The sequence below is a fragment of the Aotus nancymaae genome, unplaced genomic scaffold (assembly GCF_030222135.1).
Source record: "Aotus nancymaae isolate 86718 unplaced genomic scaffold, 86718_ANA_hifiasm-v0.15.2.pri h1tg000003l, whole genome shotgun sequence".
In the NCBI taxonomy this organism is placed as follows: domain Eukaryota; kingdom Metazoa; phylum Chordata; class Mammalia; order Primates; family Aotidae; genus Aotus; species Aotus nancymaae.
Window position 1 is genome coordinate 38004982 of NW_026988414.1, and position 21720 is coordinate 38026701.

At 48.5% G+C, this 21720-nt stretch overlaps 2 protein-coding genes across 5 annotated transcripts in view; one reads left to right on the forward strand and one right to left on the reverse strand.

The window, feature by feature from the left end:
• Positions 1-21720, reverse strand: part of LOC105724567 (BET1 homolog) — a 115604-nt gene that overhangs the window by 92624 nt on the left and 1260 nt on the right. Inside the window, exon 2 of one of the 4 annotated variants that reach the window (XR_010344074.1) lies at positions 12226-13047. The exons of the other annotated variants lie outside the window; for them this stretch is intronic. The gene's annotated coding sequence lies outside the window, so the exon portion shown is untranslated. Of the gene's footprint in view, positions 1-12225; positions 13048-21720 lie in introns of those variants that run through there. 4 annotated transcript variants of the gene reach the window in all.
• Positions 3528-5330, forward strand: CCL19 (C-C motif chemokine ligand 19). The gene is made up of 4 exons (XM_012463259.2): positions 3528-3816; positions 4555-4687; positions 4874-4967; positions 5054-5330. Exons 1-4 carry the CDS (start codon positions 3768-3770, stop codon positions 5072-5074), a joined length of 297 nt encoding a protein of 98 aa, XP_012318682.1. The 5' UTR covers positions 3528-3767; the 3' UTR covers positions 5075-5330.

The window sequence follows — 21720 nt, forward strand, 5'->3', positions numbered from 1 at the left end:
TTATGCTTACTCATTTATTATAAAGGATATTACAAAGGACGGATGAACATTCAGATGAAAGGGATGCATAGAACAAGGTATGGGGAAAAAAGGTGTGGAGTTTCCATGCCCTCTCTGGGCACCCTCCTCCAGGAATTTCCATGTTCTCAGCTATCCAGAAGCCCCCCAACCCCAACTTAGTCCTTTTGGGTTTTTATGGAAGCATCAGTACATAAGTATGATTGATTACATCATCAGCCATTGGTTTATCAACTCAAGCTTCAACCCCTCTCCTCTACCTAGAGGTGGGGGGTAGTGGGACGTGAATGTTCCAACTCTCTAAGCATGTGGCTGGTTCTTTCTGCTGACCAGCGCCAATCCAGAGGCCGTCTTGGGGCTCCCAGCCACCAGTTATCTCATTAGCGTACAAAATATACATCTCTCCCAAGATTCCAAGGATTTTAGGAGCTATATGTCAGAAAAGGAGGATGAAGACCAGATGTATATTTCACACTGACACATATACTCAAAAAAAATTTAACTGGGGCTGGGCGTGGTGGCTTACCCCTGTAATCCCTGCACTTTGGGAGGCCAAAGCAAGTGGATCACCTGAGGTTGGGAGTTCGATACCAACCTGACCAAAGCGGAGAAACTCTGTCTCTACTTAAAAAAAAAAAAAAAAAAAAATTAGCTGAGCATTGTGGCACATGCCTTAATCCCAGCTACTCAGGAGGCTGAGGTAAGAGAATCACTTGAATCTGGGAGGCAGAGGTTGTGGTGAGCCGAGATTGAACCATTGCACTCCAGCCTGGGCAACAAGAGCGAAACTCCCTCTCAAAAAAAAAAAATTTAACTGGAAAGATTTTAATAAAGGGACAATTTAAGAGATAAGGTCAGGATTAAGGAAACAACATGGGAATGATAGGCAGCTGGGGTCTAACAATGGTGAGAAACCATAACCATACAAAGGCTTGAAGAGGCAAGAGGAGGGAACAGTGTTTCCAAACCCTGTCATCCCAGCACTTTGGGAGGCCGAAGCGGGTCATCACTTCAGGTCAGGAATTTGAGACCACACTGGCCAACATGATGAAACTTCATCCCTATTAAAGATAACAAAAATTAGCTAGGCATGGTGGTGTGCACGTATAATCCCAGCTACTTGGGAGGCTGAGGCAGGAGAATTGCTTGAACCTGGGAGGCAAGAGGCTGCAGTGAGCCGAGATTGTGCCCACTGCACTACAGCCTGGGCAATACGGTGAGACTCAAAAAAAAGGAATAGAGATAGACCCGTGGAAGGGAGGCAGCCCAAAAGGATCACTGTAGACCAGTGGGCCTCAATCTGTAGACCAGTGAGCCTCAAACTTTAGCACATATCTGAGTCACCTGGAGGATATGTGAAAATGCAGTTTGCTGGACTCCATCCTCAGAGTCTCAGATGTAGTAAGTGGGAAGTAAAATCTAAGAATTCGTGTTTCTAACAAGCTCCCAAGTGATGCTGCTGCTGCCCAAAGACTACTCTTTGAGAACAACTGCCACAGAGGAAATTATTCACTGCCAGAACTGCAGCAAGATGAAGGATTTAGGGAATTAATACCCTCGCCTCTCTCCTTCCATCACTGATTTCCTGCTGCTGCCTCTCATGGGCCAGCCCCAAACAGAAGCCAGAGAGCAGGACCCTAAGTAATGCAATCTGCAGAGGTCAGCCTTCCAGGGCCATGAAGAGTGGAGAATGGATGAGTTGGGGCAAACAGAATAACCAAAACCACCATGGACAGAAGAATGGATACATCAATGGAAAGAGGGATGGACAGATGAATTAATGAGCAGATACCTGAATAAAAGGATAAAAGAAGGCCAGGCATGGTGGCTCATGCCTGCAATCCCAACACTTTGGGAGGCCAAGGGAAGTGGATCATTTGAGGTCAGGAGTTCGAAACCAACCTAGCCAACATGGTGAAACCCCATCTCCACTGAAAATACAAAAATCAGCTGGGTGTGGTGGTGGGTGCCTGTAATCCCAGCTATTCAAAAGGCTGAAGCAAGAGAATTGCTTGAGCCAGGAAGACAGAGATTGCAGTGAGCAGAAATCACACCATTCTACTCCAGCCTGGGCGACAAAGTAAGACTCTTTCTCAAAAAAAAAAAAAAAAGGATAAAAGAAGAACAACGGCTAACAGTCAGAGCTTGTTATGTGTCAGCCTCTAAGCTAAGGGCCTTACTCAGGGTACCTCATTTAATCCTAAGAAGGAGATCTTCTACCATTCCTGTTTTACAAATAAGGACACTAAGACACAGAAACTGGAGAATTTTCACCTTGTCACACAGCTAGTAAGTGGTGGAATCTGAATCCCTACCTAGGCACTGTCTGCAGAGTCTCCCTCCTCTGCACTGTATAATACACATGCTGTGCCATGACCAAGTGGCAGATAGACGGTGTGAGGTGGAGGCAAAAAGCGCAAATCCTAGCACACCTGGGTCCAAATCATGCTCCAGTACTTACTAGCTGTGTGGCCTTGTGCTCTGAGCTTCATGTTCCTTATGAGTAAAACAAGAATAATAACACAAAAATAAGAAAAACTACACCATAGTATTGTTTTGGGAAAGTTAAGCAAGGTGATAGTGGTAAAATCCTTGATATAGAGCCTAGCACATAGTAAATAATCAGAAATACCATTACTGTTATTATAATTAATGGATGCAAAGAAGCTAGTCAGAAATTTAAGAAGGAAATGTTCCCCCTCCCTCTCCACATCCAAAAGAGGGTCTAAGACTTGGGTGACAATGGGTGAATGGGCATTTCATATTTAGTTTCTCTTTCGAGGCCTTCACTTCTGATCTTTCTCATGAGGATGGGAAGTCACTTGTCCCCTCCCCCATCGGTCGATTCCTTGAAATTTTAAAATTTGTCTGAATATGAGCTGGCCAGCCCCTCTCCTTAGAAATCCCCTCTTGGTTCTCAGGAGTGAGAAAAAGGGGGAAAATGAAGGGGGCTATTCCAGGCCAGGCTCCCTCCAGCTGTTCCTATGGCCCAGGTATTGGACTTAGGAAAATGGTAAATAGGGGAAGGGGAGGGCTTGATGAGCCCCAGAGGCCTGAGAGGTGGGATGGGGGTCCTGGGCCTCTTCCCAAGGTACCTGGCCTTTCAGCTCTGCTTGCCCCAAGGGAAGGACTGGTCCCCAGATGGTGGGTAGGCAGGGACTGTGATGACCTCAGAGGGCATCCCAGGTTCTCATGGTTGTCCTGAGGGCACCAGGGACCCTTCTTCACCACCAACCTCCCAAGGAAGAAGCACCAGTGAAGACAAGGGATAAACCTAAGGAAAGGAGCACAGGTCCTCACTGTGGCCCCCACCTTTGACCATTACTTCTGAACCCCAGTCCCATGGTTGATGATGCAAATGCCACCAGTGGGATGACAGGGCAGTCCCTCTCTCTGGAGAAACAGTGCACAGCCCACTTTTCTGGACCAGACTGCAGACTTAGGTTCTCAGAGCAGGAGCCAAGGAAAGCACAGGGAAAGGACAGCTGCAGGGAAAAGAGAGGGGCAGGGTGAGGTTGTGCCAGAAAGAGGGGGACAGCAGGGGAATTACAGAAAGGGGAATTTCAGGCAGAAAAACTGAAGGGAATAAATAGGAATCAGCTGCAGGGCTCACATTCCCAGCCTCACATCACTCACACCCTGCATTTCACCCTTGCATCCCAGTGGCCCTGCAGCCTCACACAGATCCTGCACACCAGAGACAACTGGTGTTCACACATCTGCTGTTGGCCTGCCTCTGTTCACCCTCTATGGCCCTGCTACTGGCCCTCAGCCTGCTGGTTCTCTGGACTTCCCCAGGTAAGGCTGAAGGGAGAGTCAGGGTGGGGGGCAGCGGGGGGTTCTGGTAGTGGGTAATGTCTAGATCTCAGGTTGCTTGGCACTGGATGTGAAGGACATGGCGAGTTCAGGCAAATGCTTAGGTCTGCATGTTTCGGTGAACCTGGAGGGTCCGTATGAGTGTGCCTGTAAGTGTGGGTGTCCCTGTGCCCTGAATTCCAACCCAATGTGGGTGTGTCTCTTGGCACATCCTGGGGCCTGTGGCTGGGCTCTCTCTGCAAGCTCTATTTCCTGCTGCCTCCAATTCCCAGGCAGAAAGAGAGAACAGTATATATTTGCTTAAGGTAGGGAGAATGGCAGACACTGAGGCAAGACTGATACTCAAAAATTTCAGCAATTAATAAGGCTCCTAACACCAGCCTACCCTACCCCACACCCCTCCCACACTGTAATCTGCATCACTCTACTTGCTGGATTGTCCTGGGAGAGAGGTTGAGGTGATCAGGGCAGCACGAAGCCATTTGTGGGGCTCAGGGCAGTGGTTATTTACAGAACAGTTTAGAAGTATAACAATATATTTAGCAACCAGTAGGGCCATATTGGTGCTTACTGGCTGAATACCAGTTCTAACTCCTCCCCCAGCCTCCACCATACACACATACACAAACACACACACACACAGGTGTCCTTAATCCGAGCTCTGGCCATGGCCACACGACCCTCAGGGTCCCTGTGTCCTGTCACCTTTCCCTATCCCAGCCCCAACTCTGAGTGGCACCAACGATGCTGAAGACTGCTGCCTGTCTGTGACCCAGAACCCTATCCCAGGGTACATCATCAGGAACTTCCGCTACCTTCTCATCAAGGATGGCTGCAGGGTGCCCGCTGTGGTGTGAGTTGTGGAGAGGGTGTCTAGTCTTGTCTCCCCTTTTAGCCCCTGTTGAGACTCCCACCTTCTTATCCCCCTTCTCCACGCCAAGCCCAATCCCTTCAAGGAAATCCCTGAAATGGGTTCCCAGACATGGTCCCCAGGCATGCTGGATGCTGGGGCGCCATTCTCTCTGACCTCTCACCCCAGGTTCACCACACTGAGGGGCCGCCAGCTCTGTGCACCCCTAGACCAGCCCTGGGTAGAACGCATCATCCGGAGACTGCAGAGGACCTCAGCCAAGGCAAGCCTGGCCCTCCCCGGCCCTGTCTCCTCCCTCTGAGCTCCTAAGATCCCAGCCCCTCACCCTTCCTCTCCTTCCTCCTCTAGATGAAGCACCGCAGCAGTTAAGCCATAACAGCACCAGAGGGAACCTGGAGTCTGAGTGAAGCATTGTGAATTATTCCCTAACCTGGGGGAACCAAGGACCAGAAGGAAGCACGAGGCCTCCAGCTCCTCTGCACCAGACCTGACCATCCAGGGAAGGGCCTGGGGTGTGTGTGAGTGTGAATGTGAGCAAGAGGGTGAGTGTGGTCAAAGCCACTCCACCCCCAGACTGCAATGCTACCAATAAAGCCACCTGGTGTTTACAACTAATTGATCACAACCAGTTACAGATTTCTTTGTTCTTTCTCCATTCCCACTGCTTCACTTGACTAGCCCCCAAAAAAAAAAAAAAAGCCACCTGGCACCCACAGATCTGTCTTTTTGCTGTCTAGCCAGGAGGACAGGAATAGGAAAGGGGAGGTGGAATGGCAGGATCTCTTTTCTCTGCTGCAGCCTAAGGTGTCTCCTCCACCTAAGAACCTGATGCTCTGAGGATCAGCCTCATTGCTCTCCACAGTTGAGCGACACTAAGCTTAGGTCAGCTCCCTGAGTGAGCCAGTGTCTCATGCCTCCCAGTCTTTGCTCTCCATGGCAGGTGTTCAAACATCCAGGTGTCTTGAGGGATCCAGTGTCACTGGGGGGAAGGGAGTTGTGGGAAACCAGCTCTCATTGCTGGGGGTGGCGGAGTGGAGCAAAGGGTCCAGCTTCACTGCCTGGGGTGAAAGTACCCATCTACCCACGCCCTTCCCTTGGTCTGGCACATTCTTCTCTCTCCTCTCCCCATCTGGCTTCCCACCTGGGTCTGGATGCTTCTTCCTCCAGGAAGCCTTCCCTGACCCCAGGCTGGTTTAGGTAGCCTCCCACAGTGCCCCTTCACAGCATTCATCACACTGACTTATATTCACTGGTTTGTCCAAATTTGTCCATGTTCTTGGACTGAGATCATATCTGTCTTGGATTTCAGTGTTTTTCTGGTGTCCAGCATGCTGCCTGGCACAAAGCAGTCCCTCAATAAATATTTATTTAGAGAATGAATAAATATGTGAGGAAAGGCCCAGCAGCCAGGGCTGAGGGCCCATCTGTCCATTCTGTCCATACAGAATCTGACCTCCAGGCCAGCCCTCCTCTCTCAGCCAGACTGAGCAAGGTCCAGCCCCATCTTTGCAATCCTGGGGCCATGCCTCTCAGGGACACTGACAGACAGACCTTGGAGTCAGAGGTCAGAGACAGGAGAGAGGCCCACAGGTGGAAGAAGGAGTAGCCAGGGAAGCACAGGAGATTCTGCATAGAGGAGCCCTACCACCACCCCTCCAGTCTACATGAGCTCCAGGACCCAAAGGCAACACTGAGACCAGAGACATCTCCCCAGATGGGATCAGAAAGGAATCTCAGCTCTGGGAGATGAGAGCCATGTGACTCTTGGAGCATCCCACAGGGCTGCTCTGTACAGAGTGGGTTCCTCATACTTGGAAAGTCCCCTGGGGAAACAGGTTGGCCTCCAGATGGGGTTCTCTAAGGGCCTGTCCAGCTGGGAGTGATAAGTCTGTGCCACTGGGGTCAGATGACAGCAAGGAGGCCAGATTGAGCACCGTTGCCTGGGAAGAGAGGCTGTCATTATATCGGTATACTTCAGCCAGCAACAAAACCGGGCCTGGGCAGATCCTGGAAAGGGAGACATGGTGAGGGAGTTGTGGCAGTCCCTCTTCACCAGGCTGAGAGCATGACAACCTCTTCCTCTCCTCTGCTCCCAGATGCAGGTGCTCAAAACCTTGGGTATCCCAGGCCTCAGAATCACCTGTGAAACCAGGTAGATGGGAGGGATAGGGATAGTTTTCAAGAATAGCTGAAATAACCCATCCATTCATATGCATCCATGCATCCATTCATTCAGCTGTTTCTGCATTCATCAGACCTCCATCCATCCATCCGTCTACTCACTCACTCACCCACTTCCCACCCATTCAGCCAGCCAGCTGTTTCTGCATTCATCAGACCTCCATCCATCCAACCATCTACTCACCCACTTCCCACCCAGCCATTCTTTGATCCATCCACCAAGCCAGCCAGCCATGGCATTCTAGATCTCCCAGGTGTGGACCTTGTGCCCCACACCCAGCAAGCAGAGGACAAACGCACATGGGAGAGGAGCACACTGCCTGAAGTCCTTCTCAGTGCCAGTGAAACCTAGAGGAAGTCAGTCTGCCACAGAAGCAACACAAGTGCTCTCTCTGGACTATCAGAGGAACACACGGAGCAGGGAAGGCGAGAGTGGGAGAAGAAGATGCCACCAGGACAGGGGCCCCTGGACACTACCTCCATGACACTGCTGCTAGGAGGTACAAGAGCAAATCCTGAACTCACTGCCTGGGCCAGAGTCCCATGATCCTGTCTCTGTCCCACTCATTGTGTGACTCTGGCAAGTTCCTTTCCCACTCTGCACCCCAAGACCTCAGTTTCCCCATTTGTCAGATGTGAGAGAGGAGCTTGATATTTTAGACTCCTTCTAAACAAAGACTTGGCTCCTGAAGATTTGGTTCTCACACTAAACCCCCAGTATTTGCATAGGCTCCCCACAAAGTCCTGCAGGTCAAAAAAACTCTCCCTGGGGCCACCCTCCGAGATCAAAGGAGGAATTGAGTCTCAGAAAAAGATAAAATAATCTAGGAGCTAGTGAAGTGCCTTGGATTCAATGGACTTGTGCTTGACCCTGGAAGCTTGGGAAATGAAGAATTTGGAGGAAATCTGAGGGTTGGACGCTAGAGCCCCAGGGGAGATGGCATGCAACCCTCCCCACCCTGTCTCCAACCAGTGCTTTCCATCCTAGCTTTCTGCCTTCCTCTCTTTCCCACCCCCCAACCATACCAACCCGTCCTGGGCACTGGGTCTTACCCCCTTATCTCCCTCCCAGGTATATAAGCCCAGCAATCTGAGCAATTGGAGCAACTGAGCATCCTGTCCCACTCTAACATTCTCAGCACTGTGACTCCATTTAATCAACATCTGCTTCCTGTTTCACAGTCACTGAAGATTGTTGCATCTTCATTTATCCAGAGCTCTAGTGGGCCAGGAGCCCACCAGAGGTTGCCAGCTCTCTGAAGAGCAGTGTGGACTCCTAGTTCCCCAACCAGGATATGGAGGCCTTGTTGTCTGCCTCTAAATAGACACCTTCCTCTCTAGGGCACATGGCATCTGTTACAGGTTCAAGGCCTGCAGCTGGGTGATACTTACCATTCTAAAGTCCAATATTTCAGCAGCCAATATCTCCCTAAAAGTATCTGACATCCGGCTGGGCACGGTGGCTCATGCCTGTAATCCCAGCACTTTGGGAGACCGAGATGGGTGGATCACCTGAGGTCAGGATTTCAAGACCAGCCTGGCAGACATGGTAAAACCCTGTCTCTACTAAAAATAAAAAATTAGCTGGGCATGGTGGTGGGCACCTGTAATCTCAGCGACTCAGGAGGCTGAGGCAGGAGAATTGCTTGAACCCAGGAGGGAGAAATTACAGTGAGGAGAGATCGCGCCACTGCACACCAGCCTGAAAACAAACAAGTATCTGACATCCTGCTCAGGTTGCTCTTAGCCTTTGGGGCATGAAAAGTTCCCTTTCCTATCTGTAGAGAGAGCTCTTTGGGGAGAGATTAGGTCTCATCCATCTCCATTACCCACATTGCTCTTCTAGGGTCTGGCATGAAATAAGCCCCAATACACATATGATTAACAAAAATGAAACTGAACTGGCCTTTTCCCACCACACCCCACGCCCCACCAGGAGCACATCCAGTTCTCAAGACAGCTGGGGCTATCTCTGTTGTGTGGTTGAGCGTTTGTTCAGAGCCAACTCCATAAGGTTTTGATCATGTTTTGATCATCTCATGTTCAACTTCTCGGCAGGCAAGATCCATGTCACCCCCTCTTTCTGGGCTCCGGGAAACTCAGAAAGCACCAGAAAACCTTAGAAATAACAGTTTCATGAAGGCTCAGGACTCCTAATTGGGAAATTTCCTCCAAGTGCCCCTCTGTAGGAAACAGCAGGCATTTTTCTGGTCAGATAACTTCCTAGATGACCCCTGAGACTTTGTCCACATGGAAGGACATGGCTCTGAGTATTAGCTAATTCTCCACTAGTGCTTACCGGGTACTCGGCACTGCTTTAAGTACTATTACCATTCTTACGTTGCAGCTGAGAAAACTGAGGTACAGAGGTTAAGTCACCTATCCAGGCTGGACAGCTAGGAAAAAGGCAGAGCTGGGGTTCCCGTCTGGGCAGTTTGGCTCCAGAATATCTACTCTGAACTACTACACATACCACTTCTCTGAGTTGACCTATCTCCTAATTACAAATGGAGAACAGTACAGCAGGGCCAGATCTGGAGAAGCAGCCCATGGGAATAGGGAAAGCTGCTACTTTTGGCTGCTGGCCATGTGCAAGTCTCCAAGCTGAGTCCTTTCTTGGCATTACATCACTGCACCCTCAAACAATCCCATGAGGTATCATTAGTACCATTCCATGTATAAGGAATTTGAAACACAGAAAGGGAGAATGACCTCCCAAGTCAACTCAACTGGTAAGTAGCAAACCTGGGATTGCAGTTCAAGCCTCCCTGATGGGCAGCACTCGGACTGAGGGCTGGGGAGTCTAGTTGGGGTAGAAAAGCTAAGCTTGCTAGAAAGAGCTAGGGAAAAAACAAGAGGAGAAGCTGGTGGCCACAGGTAAGGTCCCAGCACTTGAACCCAGACACAAAGACACACCCTGGAGGGCTTCCAGCCTCCTGGGACTCTGCAGTAGAAGGGGTATCAGTTTCCCCAGAGCCTCAAAGAGGGGATCTACTCAGGCCTCAGTTTTCCCAACAGTGAAGCAGTGGAGAAGGGGATTATTGGGCTACAGCAATGCCCACCCTACTCCTGTTCCCAAGGGAGTATCAGAGGCCAGGACCTGGTGATGTTTAAAGAAAAGGAGGAATATAGGAACAGTGTTGGGGATCCGGAGGGTAGGGGTAGAGGCGAGACAAGGAAACCTGTGACAGGCAGGGCTCCTGAAAAGGAGTGGGGCCAGGTGTCTGATCGGCAGGTGATGGAGGACCTCTGAAGAGCAAAGCATCTGAGGGCAGAACGGCAGCATCCAACTTCCAAAAGACCCGTATCTGAGGGCCACTTCCATCTCCCAAGGGGCCAGGGGCAGGCAGGGCAGGGTTGGAAGAAAAGAGCAAGGACAGACCACAAAGGATCAGGGTAGATGAGGGAGTTAGGCCTCCCCACCCTACTTCTAGGGACTTCAGGTCTTCCCCGTGGCTCCAGTGGGATGCAGAAGATGTGAGCTGCCCTCGGCTCCAACCTAGAAGAGGTGGGAAAGCTTTCACCCCAGCCTCAGGGATAACCAGATCTCCTAGGGCTTTTGACCTCAGAATCCCAGTCCCTGGAAATCTGAGCCTAACACCATCCAAACCCGAATCACGATGCCAACCTCCTTCCTGTCAGACCATCAATTTCAAGGGTCCTCTCCCAAGAGGAAGCCAGCCCTTCTGTCAGGGCCTCAACACTGTAAAGTGCTTATCAGTTGAGGAACCCCCATCCCTGGCAGGATGTCCCAATACCTATTGTGTCCTCACTGCTGACAGGACTCCCATTAATGTCAAGGTCCCCCATTACTGTCAAGCCACCATTCCTCTCAGGAAACCCTGCCACTGTCAGGAACACTCAACACCATCAGGCAGGACAGCAGCACTGCACAACTCCAGGGAGCACCATTCTTTCTGTAGTCTACATAAATGGCTCCTTGTATGGCAGCACTGAGTGCCAGAGTATTGCTCTGAATGTTAGCGTAGGGCCTCCAGGGATCCCAGCGCTGCCATCACATAGGAGTCCAGCCCTGGGAAAACCCCTAAAGTGATGCCTCATCACTGTCTGCAACCCAGAACACTTATTCATTCCAGGCACTATTCTAGTTGCTGGTGATACAATAGTGAACAAGATAGATATGGTCTTGGTCTTCAAGAAGCTTCCCCCTCCCCTCCAAAAACAAAAGGCAAATAAACAAAAGTATTGATCAGGATTCTCACTTGCAAGCCACTGAAATTCACTGGCTGATTCCAACAGAAAAGGAGCTTATTTAAAAGACCCTGGGAAGATGCAGAAAATAACAAGAATAAGTGAGCCTAGGCAGCCAGAACCACTACCAAAGCATACAGTACAGTACAGATGGTTCAGATAGGCCTCCAAGACAGCATGGTGGCATCATCAAAAGGGGATGCCAAATGGCCAGAACAATGCTAACGTCCAGACAACTGGGGTCCTTGCCCTGCACCCCATGTTTTAGACGACCCTGATCTGCCCTTCTTCTAATCATATCTCTGGACATAGGAAAAAAAAGTCTGCAGGACCAAGGGAGCACCCACCCAGAACTCATTCTTTTCTTCTAGACCACATTTCAGGAATTGAAAAACAGAGAATTTCCTGCCCAAATGACCCCAAGTAGCTACCAATATCCATGTGGGCCTCTTCCTCAGATCTGTTTTTCCTAGGATAGACTATGTCACTGATATACACACTACCAGGTCCAGAGGGTAGCCAACAAGTAGCTGTTTGCAGGGAATGTAGAAAGAGTTTGTACGTATGGGGCTGAAGTATTTACACCCAGGAACATGAGACCCTTTATGGTGCAGGATAGAACTGAGGATAGGAAGAAGAGAGGGACAAGTGGAGGGCTAGCAATGGGCTCTCCTCTTACCACCTCATTCCATCAGGGAACTCCAAGGAGTTCAAGAATTCTCAACTTGAACCTAGCCTCCAAGTTGTTTTGAAAGTATATTTTTTAGCCAGGCACAGTGGCTCACATCTGTAATTCCAGCACTTTGGGAAGCCGATGCCAGCGGATCACCTGAGGTCAGGAGTTAGAGGCCAGCCTGACCAACATGGCAAAACCCTGTCTTTACTAAAAATACAAAAATTAGCCAGGCACGGTGGTACATACCTGTAGTCCCAGCTACTCGGGAGGCTGAGGCAGGAGAATCACTTGAACCCAGGAGGTAGAGGTTGCAGTGAGCCGAGATAGTGCCATTGCACTCCAGCCTGGGCGACAGAGCAAGACTCCATCTCAAAAAAAAAAAAAAAAAAAAAAAAAGTATATTTTCAAGGTAAGGAAGACAGACACATTTTTTATCTGATGATTTGTTAGCTTGCTTTTTACCTTTTAAATATTTAGATAGTTGGCCTTCATTTGTACTGTTGCCCCAAGCCTCACCAGTGTTAGGAGGTCAGCCTGCCAGATGCCACCTCTGGAATCATAGCTACAGCTGCCCCTGTAAAATAGACGTCACTTTCACCACCACCCCTACCACCATCAAAAAATAGATTTTCTAACAACCCCACTCCTTCACATCACTACTAGTTTCCTGCTCACAGTTCTTGAAGGTGATTATGATTAGCACAGCCTAGGTCATGTGTCCAAGTCCTAGCACAGAGGGGGCTGGGAAAATTAGTATGTGATCTTTGGGGATTCTGTGATGGAAAGCAGTCTACTAGTAACCAAGAGTAATATAATAGGAAATTTCTCAAACACAGAGAGGCACTAACTTAGTGGGCAGTGAAAATAATAATAATAATAAAATCTCTATAGTCCACACTATGGCTAGCCAAGATCAACATACACCCTTCTTCCCAAACCCTAGACTTCTTAGAAAATTAAGAGTGTCGCCTAACATACTATCACCTTTGTTTATGCAACCAAAAAATTCACCCCTCCCCAAAGACAAACAACTCAGAGCCTTAGAAATTACCACATCCATCTTAGTTCAGGTTGTCATAACAAAATACCATAGACAGAATAGCTTAAACAACAGAAATTTATTTTCTCACAGTTCCGAAGTTAGAAGTCCACGATCCAAAGTACCAAGATGGGCTGGGAGCAGTGGCTTATGACTGTAGTCCCTGCACTTTGGGAGGCCGAAGCAGGAAGATAATTTCAGCACAGGAATTTGAGACCAGCCTGGGCAATGGCTCTACAAAATAATAATAATAATAATAATGATAGAAAAAATTAGCTGGGTATGGTGGCAGGTGCCTGTCCCAGCTACTTGCAGCTACTTGGGAGGCTGAGCTGGGAGGATCTTTCGAGCCTGGGAGGTCGAGGCTACAGTGAGCCGTGATCATGACACTGCCCTCCATCCTGGGCAACAGAGCAAGATCCTGCCTCAAAAAGAAAGTGCCAAGATAGTCACTTTCTGGTGAGGGCTTTGTTTGTGGCTTGCAACCAGCCTTCTTACTATGTGACAAAGTGAGACAAAGAGAGATCCCTTCCTCTTCTTCTAAGGCTATACACCTATTGAATTAATATCTCGTTTGACTTTTTTTTTTTTTTTTTTTTTTTTTGAGATGGAGTCTCACTCTGTCACCCATCGTGGAGTATAGTGGCACCATCTTGGCTCACTGCAACCTCTGCCTCCCATGTTCAAGCAATTCTCCGGCCTCAGCCTCCTGAGTAGCTGTGACTACAGGCACATGCCACCATGCCCAGCTAATTTTCGTATTTTTAGTAGAGATGGAGTTTCACTATGTTGGCCAGGCTGGTCTCCTGACATCAGGTGATCCACCCGTCTCAGTCTCCCAAAGGGCTAGATTACAGGCATGAGCCACCACACCCAGTGTGGCTCATTTAACCTTAATTACCTCCTAAAGACCCCATCTTCAGATACAGTCACATTTAGGGTTAGGACATAACATACGAATTTGGAGGGGGACACAATTATTTCCATAGCAACATCTGATTCTAAATCCAAGATAATTGGGGTGACATGTTTTCCTCCTCTAGTTTTTTTGTTTGTTTGTTTTTTGAGACGGAGTTTCACTCTTGCTGCCCAGGCTGGAATGCAATGGCACGATCTTGGCTCACCACAACCCTACCTCCCAGGTTCAAGTGATTCTCCTGCCTCAGCCTCTTGAGTAGCTGGGATTACAGGCATGTGCCACAACACCCAGCTCATTTTGTATTTTCAGTAGAGACAAGGTTTCTCCATGTTGATCAAGCTTGTCTTGAACTCCCAACTTCAGGTGATCCACCCACCTGGGCCTCCAAAAGTGCTGGGATTACAGGCATAAGCCACCGCGCCCAGCCTGCTGTTGCTCTGTTGCTTCTTGTCTCTTACCCCTAGATATTTTTTTAAAGGTTTACCTGGTTAGGCCAGGCCTAACAACAGTGATCTCCCTTTTGAAAAACTCAAAGTCAACTGATTAGGAACCTTCACTCCATCTGCAAAAGCCCTTCATCTTTGCCATATACAAACATAATCACTCAAGTTACATACCATCATATTCACAAAAGGATCACTTCATCACTTCAAGGTGAAGAGATTTCACAGGGCATGCACATCAGGGGGCAAGAATCAGAATTCTGTACCACACTTCCCCTGTGACTCACTTGAAGGTCTCTTGACCTCCAGCCAGCCCTCACTGGTTGATATTCTATGCCCACTAAGGTACCTGAACCTTCACACCCAAGGGACACTAGCCCCTGGTGGTCATGCCTAAGATTACAGTGGTCTTCCATTAACGTTGACCACTGAATTTAACCAAGGCATCATCAGGTGGTGCCCTGAAATTAGAGGTGACTTTATACCCCTTCATGACCTCATCATGTAACTACAGCCTATTTCCCCTGGATAGTCAGAATCAACTCCCCCTACCAATGGAGTAACTCCCCATTCACCCTGTGGTATGAGAAGCCCAAGCCAGATGGTGGTCTCAGCTTCCTCTGTCTTTCAGGATCACCCTGAATGGGGCCTTAATGCTATAGTGATCCACCCCGAGCTAGTTCAAGAAAATTGTGCAGAATCATATACACTTAGCTTGAAAATTGGTTTATGAGTCAATGGTCATCAGGAACTCTCCATAAGGCATGGTAGGTGCAGACTGAGGGAAAGGTGAGCCGAGATCATGTCAATGCACTCTAGCCTAGGCAACAGAGCAAGACTCCAACTCAAAAAAAAAGAAAAAGAAAAAGAAAAGAAAGAAAGAAAGCTATATATGAAGGGGAGTTTGTTAAGTATTAAATTAACTCACAGGATCACAAGGTCCCACAGTAGGCTGTCTGCAGGCTGAGGAGCAAGGAGACCCAGTCCAAGTCCCAAAACTGAAGAACTTGGAGTGTGACGTTTGAGGGCAGGAAGCATCCAGTACGGAAGAAAGATGTAGGCTGAAAGCCTAGGCCAGTCTCTTTTTCACATTTTTCTGCCTGCTTATATCACTGGCAGCTGATTGGATTGTGCCCACTCCCATTAAGGGTGGGTCTGCCTTTCCCAGCCCACTGACTCAAATGTTAATCTCCTTTGGCAACACCCTCACAGACATACCCAGGATGAATACTTTGTATCCTTCAATCCAATCAAGTTGACATTCAGTATTAACCATCAAGACACCTAAAAGAGAAGAAGCCAGCCATTCAAGGAGAAAAGACCAGTGTGGCCAGAGGACAATGGATGAGGAGGAGATGGCCTAAGGTGAGGTAGGACCAGGAGGCTGGAGTTATATAACCGAAGTCTTTGCAGGCCACAGGAAGGAGTAAGGACTTTATTCTATATGTGCTATAAAAGATTTAAGCTGAGGAGTGACATAATCTCATTAACAGTTTACAAAGACCCTATCAACAGTCTGGAAAATGAATTGTACAAAGAAGAATGGGGAAGTCAGAGGGTTTTTCCAGTAGTCTAGGAAAGGGATGATGCTGGCCTAACCCAGGTGGTGGCAGATGGAATAGAGAAGAGGAGGAATCCTAGACAGACTTATAAATAGAATGAGAGGCTAAGCTAATGGATTGTATTTGAGGCATAAGGGCAAGGGAAAAACCAGAGATGACACAGGCTTCAGACCTGAGCCCCTAAAGGGACGGTGGCTTCCTTTTCTAAGATGGATGACTGGGGAGAAGACAATCAGGAGTTTGATTTTGGAATAAGGTATCTGATATAGTTTGGATATTGGTCCCTGCCCAAATCTCATGTTGAATCATTATCCTCAGTATTGGAAGTGGGGCCTGGTGGGAGGTGATTGGATCATGGGAATGGATTTCTCATGGACGGGTTAGCACCACCCCTTGGTGCTGTCCTCCCAAAAATGAGTGAGTTCTCATGCAATCTGGCTGTTTAAAAGCGTGTGGCACCTCCCTGTTGCTCCTTTCTCTCTTGCTCCTGCTCCTGCCATCTGAGACACCTGCTCCCCCTTCCCTTCTGCCGTGATTATAAGCTTCCTGTGGCTGCCTCAGAAGCAGATGCCAGTATTATGCTTCCTGTATTGCCTGCAGAACTGTGAGCCAACTAAACCTTTTTTCTTATAAATTACCCAGTTTCAGGTATTTCTTTAGAGCAATGCAAAAACAGCCCAATATAGTATCCGTAAGAAAGCTAAGAGGAAATCCCAAATAGGCAGCTGGCACCCAGAAGTAGACCTGTACACCATCTCTGGCTCTTCCAGACTCTCATTCTGTTGGCCAGACTGGAGTGCAATGGCACAATCACAGCTCGCCTCAGCCTGAACCTCCCAGGCTCAAGAGATCCTCCCACCTCAGCCTCCTGAGAAGGTGGGAATACAAGTGCCAGCCACCACGTCCAGCAAACTTTTGTATTTTTTGTAGACATGTAGTTTCGCCATTTTGCCCAGGCTGGTCTTGAACTCCTGGGCTCAAGTGATCAACTCGCCTTGGCCTCCCAAATTGCTGGGATTACAGGTGTGTGCCACTGTGCGCAGCCCAACTTCTACCTCTTTAATGTCTCTGGTATCTGTGCCACTTCCTCATCCCTGCTACTATAGCCCAGCCCTGACTTCAGCTTCCTTCCTTGGGGCAGTTGCAGCATCTGGGCTAGGCTATCCCCATGGCTCTTTCCTCAGGAATCTTTCAAAATTATATATGACCAGAAATAACTCTCCCACTCCACCTCCCACACACTTATAGCCTCTCCCACCACTAGCCCTTTCCTGCCCCACCTACGTTGGGATTAATCACAAACTCTTATGTCCCTCCTCTGAGCCTTTGTGCTTGCTGTTAATTCTATCTGAAATGTATTTTCTCCATCCCCACTCATCCTCAAGGTTCCTTTTGCAAAGCTCCCTCCTTCAGGCAGCCCAGGCCCAGGCACCCGAGGTTCAGAGTGGCCAAAATTGCAGGGAATCGAGGAGAGAAGTACTGAGAAAACCCTGGCAGTTGCATTATTTCAAGCTCCAGAGGGTAGGAGGCAGGGAAGGGGTGTGTGCTGTTTCTCAAGACTTCCCCCTATCCTGATATCCCATCACCTCCAGAAGTTCTGTACAATGTTCCACCCACACTCTGGGACTGCACAGCCAAGATCTCCCCCTCCAGCTGGACTGAGACCCTCCAGACATGGATAGAGGATTTGCAGAAGGATAGGAAATGAAGCAGACCCCTTCCAGGATCAGGGACTTTCAGAAGTTGAGTAATTTGATTTCTTGCTCATTTCCAGCCCCTTTCTGGAACAAGACATGACAGCCCACTTAGGCCAAATCCCCACTTCCACAGGCCAGGAGCCACACACTCTAGTTTGCCTGTATGCTAGACGCCCTCTGCAGGCTCCATGAGGTTGAGAGTTCAGGCCAGGAACCCCATATCCCCTTTTCCCTGGGCACTGGACGCCCCCTGCAGGACCTGTAGATTGAGAACCTCAAAGAGATGGATTGAAAAAGCAGCCAGAAAACAAACCCGCCCAGTGTGGTGGCTCCGACCTGTACTCCTAGCACCTTGGGAGACCAAGGCAGGCAGATCACTTGAGCCCAGGAGTTTGAAACCAGCCTGGCAACATGGAGAAACCCCATCTCTACTAAAAATACAAAAAATTAGTAGGGTATGGTGGCACGCACCTGTAGTCCCAGCTACCTGGGAGGTGGGAGGTTAGCTTCAGCCGGGTGGTGGTTGCAGTGAGCCAAGATCATGCCACTGCACTCCACTCTGAGTGACAAAGCGAGACCCTGTCTCAAAAAAAAAAACCCACCATACACAAATACATAATGCTGACACCCTTACCCACCTACACGTGTCTGTACCCCCACACATACATACACAGGCACATAATCAATCACAAAGCCAATCATTCACATACATCAAGAACGCACTACAATTGTTTAAGCCTATAATCATAGTACAAACACAAAGGCACTCCCTGTTCATGTTCGTGATAATAGAACATAATATCTCTTCCCCATTAATCCAGACTAGAATTGGCAAACTCTGGCCCATAGGCCAAATGCAGCCTGCCACACCTGTTTGTGTAAACAGAGTTTTATTGGAATATAGCCATGCTTATTCATTTAACTATATCTATGCCTGCTTTTGTGCTACAATAGCAAAGCTGAATAGTTCCTACAAAGACTGGATGGCTCACAAAATCTAAAATATTTACCGTCTGGCCAGGTGTGGTGGCTCACACCTGTAATCCCAGCACTTTGAGAGGCTGAGGCGGGCGGATCATGAGGTCAGGAGTTTGAGACCAGCCTGACCAACATTGTGAAACCCCGTCTCTACTAAAAATACAAAAATTAGCCAGGTATGGTGGCAGACACTTGTAATCCCAGCAACTCAGGTGTCTGAGGCAGGAGAATCACTTGAACCCGGAAGGCAGAGGTTGCAGTGAGCTGAGATCATGCCACTGCACTCCAGCCTAGGCAACAGAGAAAGACTCTATCTCAAAAAAATATATATATATTTACTATATGGACATTTACAGAAAGTTTACCAATCCCTGATCCAGATTCAACTTCAGAATTGAAGTTGGCAACTGAAATAAGTCTAATTGCCTTTAGTGTCTTGGCATTGAAAGATGATCAGAGAAATAAATGGATGGGATGGGTGGATGAATGGATGGATGGACAGTTGGACACATACAGGTAATAAAGCAGAGTTTTGCTCCAAATATCAGTGTTCTGCTGGATATAAACTGGGAAATCTTGGGGAAGATCAACATGCAGGTCTCAGGGAGTCTGTAAAGGAAACTGAATTCATGTTGTAAACTCAAAAGTATCCGAGACAGGTCTCAATCAATTTAGAAAGTTTATATTGCCAAGGTTGAGCACACACCCATGACATGACACAGCCTCAGGAGGTTCTAACAACACGTGCCAAAGATGGTTGAGACACAGCTTGGTTTTATATATCTTAGGGAGGCATAAGACATCCATCAATATGTGTAATATGTACACTGGTTCAGTCTGGAAAGGCAGGACAACTCAAAGTGGGGGCTTCCAGGTCACAGGTAGATAAGAAACAAAGCTTGCATTCTTTTGGGCCTTTGATCAGCCTTTCATTGAATATATAATTTACATGGAGTGGGGAGTAAAGGAATAGTCACACCAATGCCATAGTCTGGCTCAGTGGATCTGCATTTTTGCATAAACAATAGGGCAGAAGAAGCAATCAGATATGCATTTGTCTCAGGCAAGCAGAGGGATGACTTTGAGTTCTGTCCTTTGTCCTGCACCTGTGAAGATAAGCTATCAGTTTACATTGCCAGGGTGAAATTCAACACAACTGTTTTAAGGCAAAGATCTTGAAGCCCACAAAGAATTTCCTTGCAGTTTTTTGTTTGTTTGTTTGTTTTGTTTTGTTTTTGAGACAGTCTAGCTCTGCTGCCCAGGCTGGAATGCAATGGCACGATCTCAGCTCACTGCAACCACCGCCTCCCAGGTTCAAATGATTCTCCTGCCTCAGCTCCCAAGTAGCCAGGATTACAGGTGCCCACCACCATACCCAGCTAATTTTTTTGTATTTTTAGTAGAGACGGGGTTTTGCTGTGTTGGTCAGGCTTGGTCTCAAACTCCTGACCTCATGATCTGCCCGCCTTGGCCTCCTGAAGTGCTGGGATTACAAGTGTGAGCCACTGTGCCCGGCCAGATATGTAGCTTTTTTACCTTTGTAGCTATCTCTCAGGAATAAAACAGGAGGTAGGTTTGCCTGACACAATTCTCAGCTTGACTTTCCCCTTACCTTAGTGATTTGGGGGTCCTGAGATTTATACTCCTTTCACAGTGTCAACATCCAGGTCCAAGTATGAACCTGAGACTGCACATATGCCAAATGGGTGAGCCCCTGTAGTGACTGTATGTCCTGTGTGACATGGGTATACTTGTTCATTGTATGTATTCCTTTGCAGTCTATGTGTGTGCCTGTGTGGTATGGGTACGCCTGTCTCCTGTGTGTGCACCTGGGTGATGTGGATGTGCCTGTAACCCAACTCTTCCTATATGTATCAGTGCCTGGATGGGTCCTGGAGCCTCTGGCTGCTTTTCTTTTTATAGGCTCTGTCTCTCAAGCCTGGACTTCCCAAAAGAAGAAGAGAATAGTGAATGTGGGTGGAGGAGAGGGCAACACTAAAGCTGTAGCAGGCACTGGACACAGATATCCCAAGTTCAGTCATCTTAAGCCTTTCCATCTTAAGCCCTAAAGCTAATACTCACCCCCTAGCTCTGGGTGATGCCAACAACTCTGAGGACTCTGCCTCTTAGTAAACCAACACCCAATTCCTGGGGACATTTTTGGTGCCTTTTGCTACCTCCTCTTTAGGGATGGCTGTGGGGCACTTTGTCCTATGAGTGAGAGGTGAAGAATGTCCAGTCTCCTCCCCTCCTAATCACTTCCTCCATCATACAGGTCTCCATTCATCATCTTAATTCCTTCACTTCTCCTTGCCCAATCCCTCCCACAAGGAAGCCCCTAAAACAAGGTCCCAGATGTGGTTCCTAGCATGTGCCCCTCACACCAGGGACTTTTGGGAAGCTGAGTTTTAGGGCTCCATTCTCTCTGACTCCAGATTCACCACACTGAGAGGCATCCTCTAGACCAGCCCTGGATGGATTGCACAATCTGGAGACTGCAGAAGATCTCTACCAAGGCAAGCCTGGCCCTCCCCAGTCCTGTCTGTCCCCTCTGAGCCCCTGTCTAAGATTCCAGCCCATGGCCCTTCCTCTCTTTCCTTTCCCAAAGCAAGAGCCACAGCAGTTAGCCCATGACAGTGCCAGAGAGAGCCCTGGCCTGGGGAACCAAGGACCAGAAGGGAGACCATGCCTTCAGCTCCTCAGCAGCAGACCTGACCCAGCCAGGCCTGGAGTGTCAACCTGAGTGTGAATGTGAGTGAAAAGGTGAACATGGTGAGAGCACAGCTTCCCAACTCCCAGACTGCACTGTGTCCAATAAAACCACCTGGCATCCATGGATCTCTCTGTCTGCTGTCTGTATGTGGCTCAGACAGGGGAAGACAAGTATGAGAGGGAGAAAGAGGGTGGGATGGGGGAGATAAAGGGGTATCCATTTCTCACATTTCAACCAAAGGAAACTTTCACCCTACTTACTTCTGATCACTCCCTCCTATACAGTCAGCCCAGCCCCAAGACTGTCTTTCCCCTTACTCAAACGAACTATGGCTCAGTATTGGGCCTTCGCTGGGATGTCAGAGGTCTGGGAGTGGCTATTTCCAACCTCCCACACTGGGTTAATTGCCCTTTCTTGGCTCTGGTACAGCACCTTCTACTTCCTCCAGCCAGCCTGCTCCATTTATTGTAAGGATCTGACTGTTCTCTTTTGATCCTCCCAGCTCTACCCTTCCTCTTTCTTCTTTCTTCTTCCTTTTTTTTGAGACGGAGTCTCGCTCTGTCGCCAGGCTGCAGTGCAGTGCCGCGATCTCCAC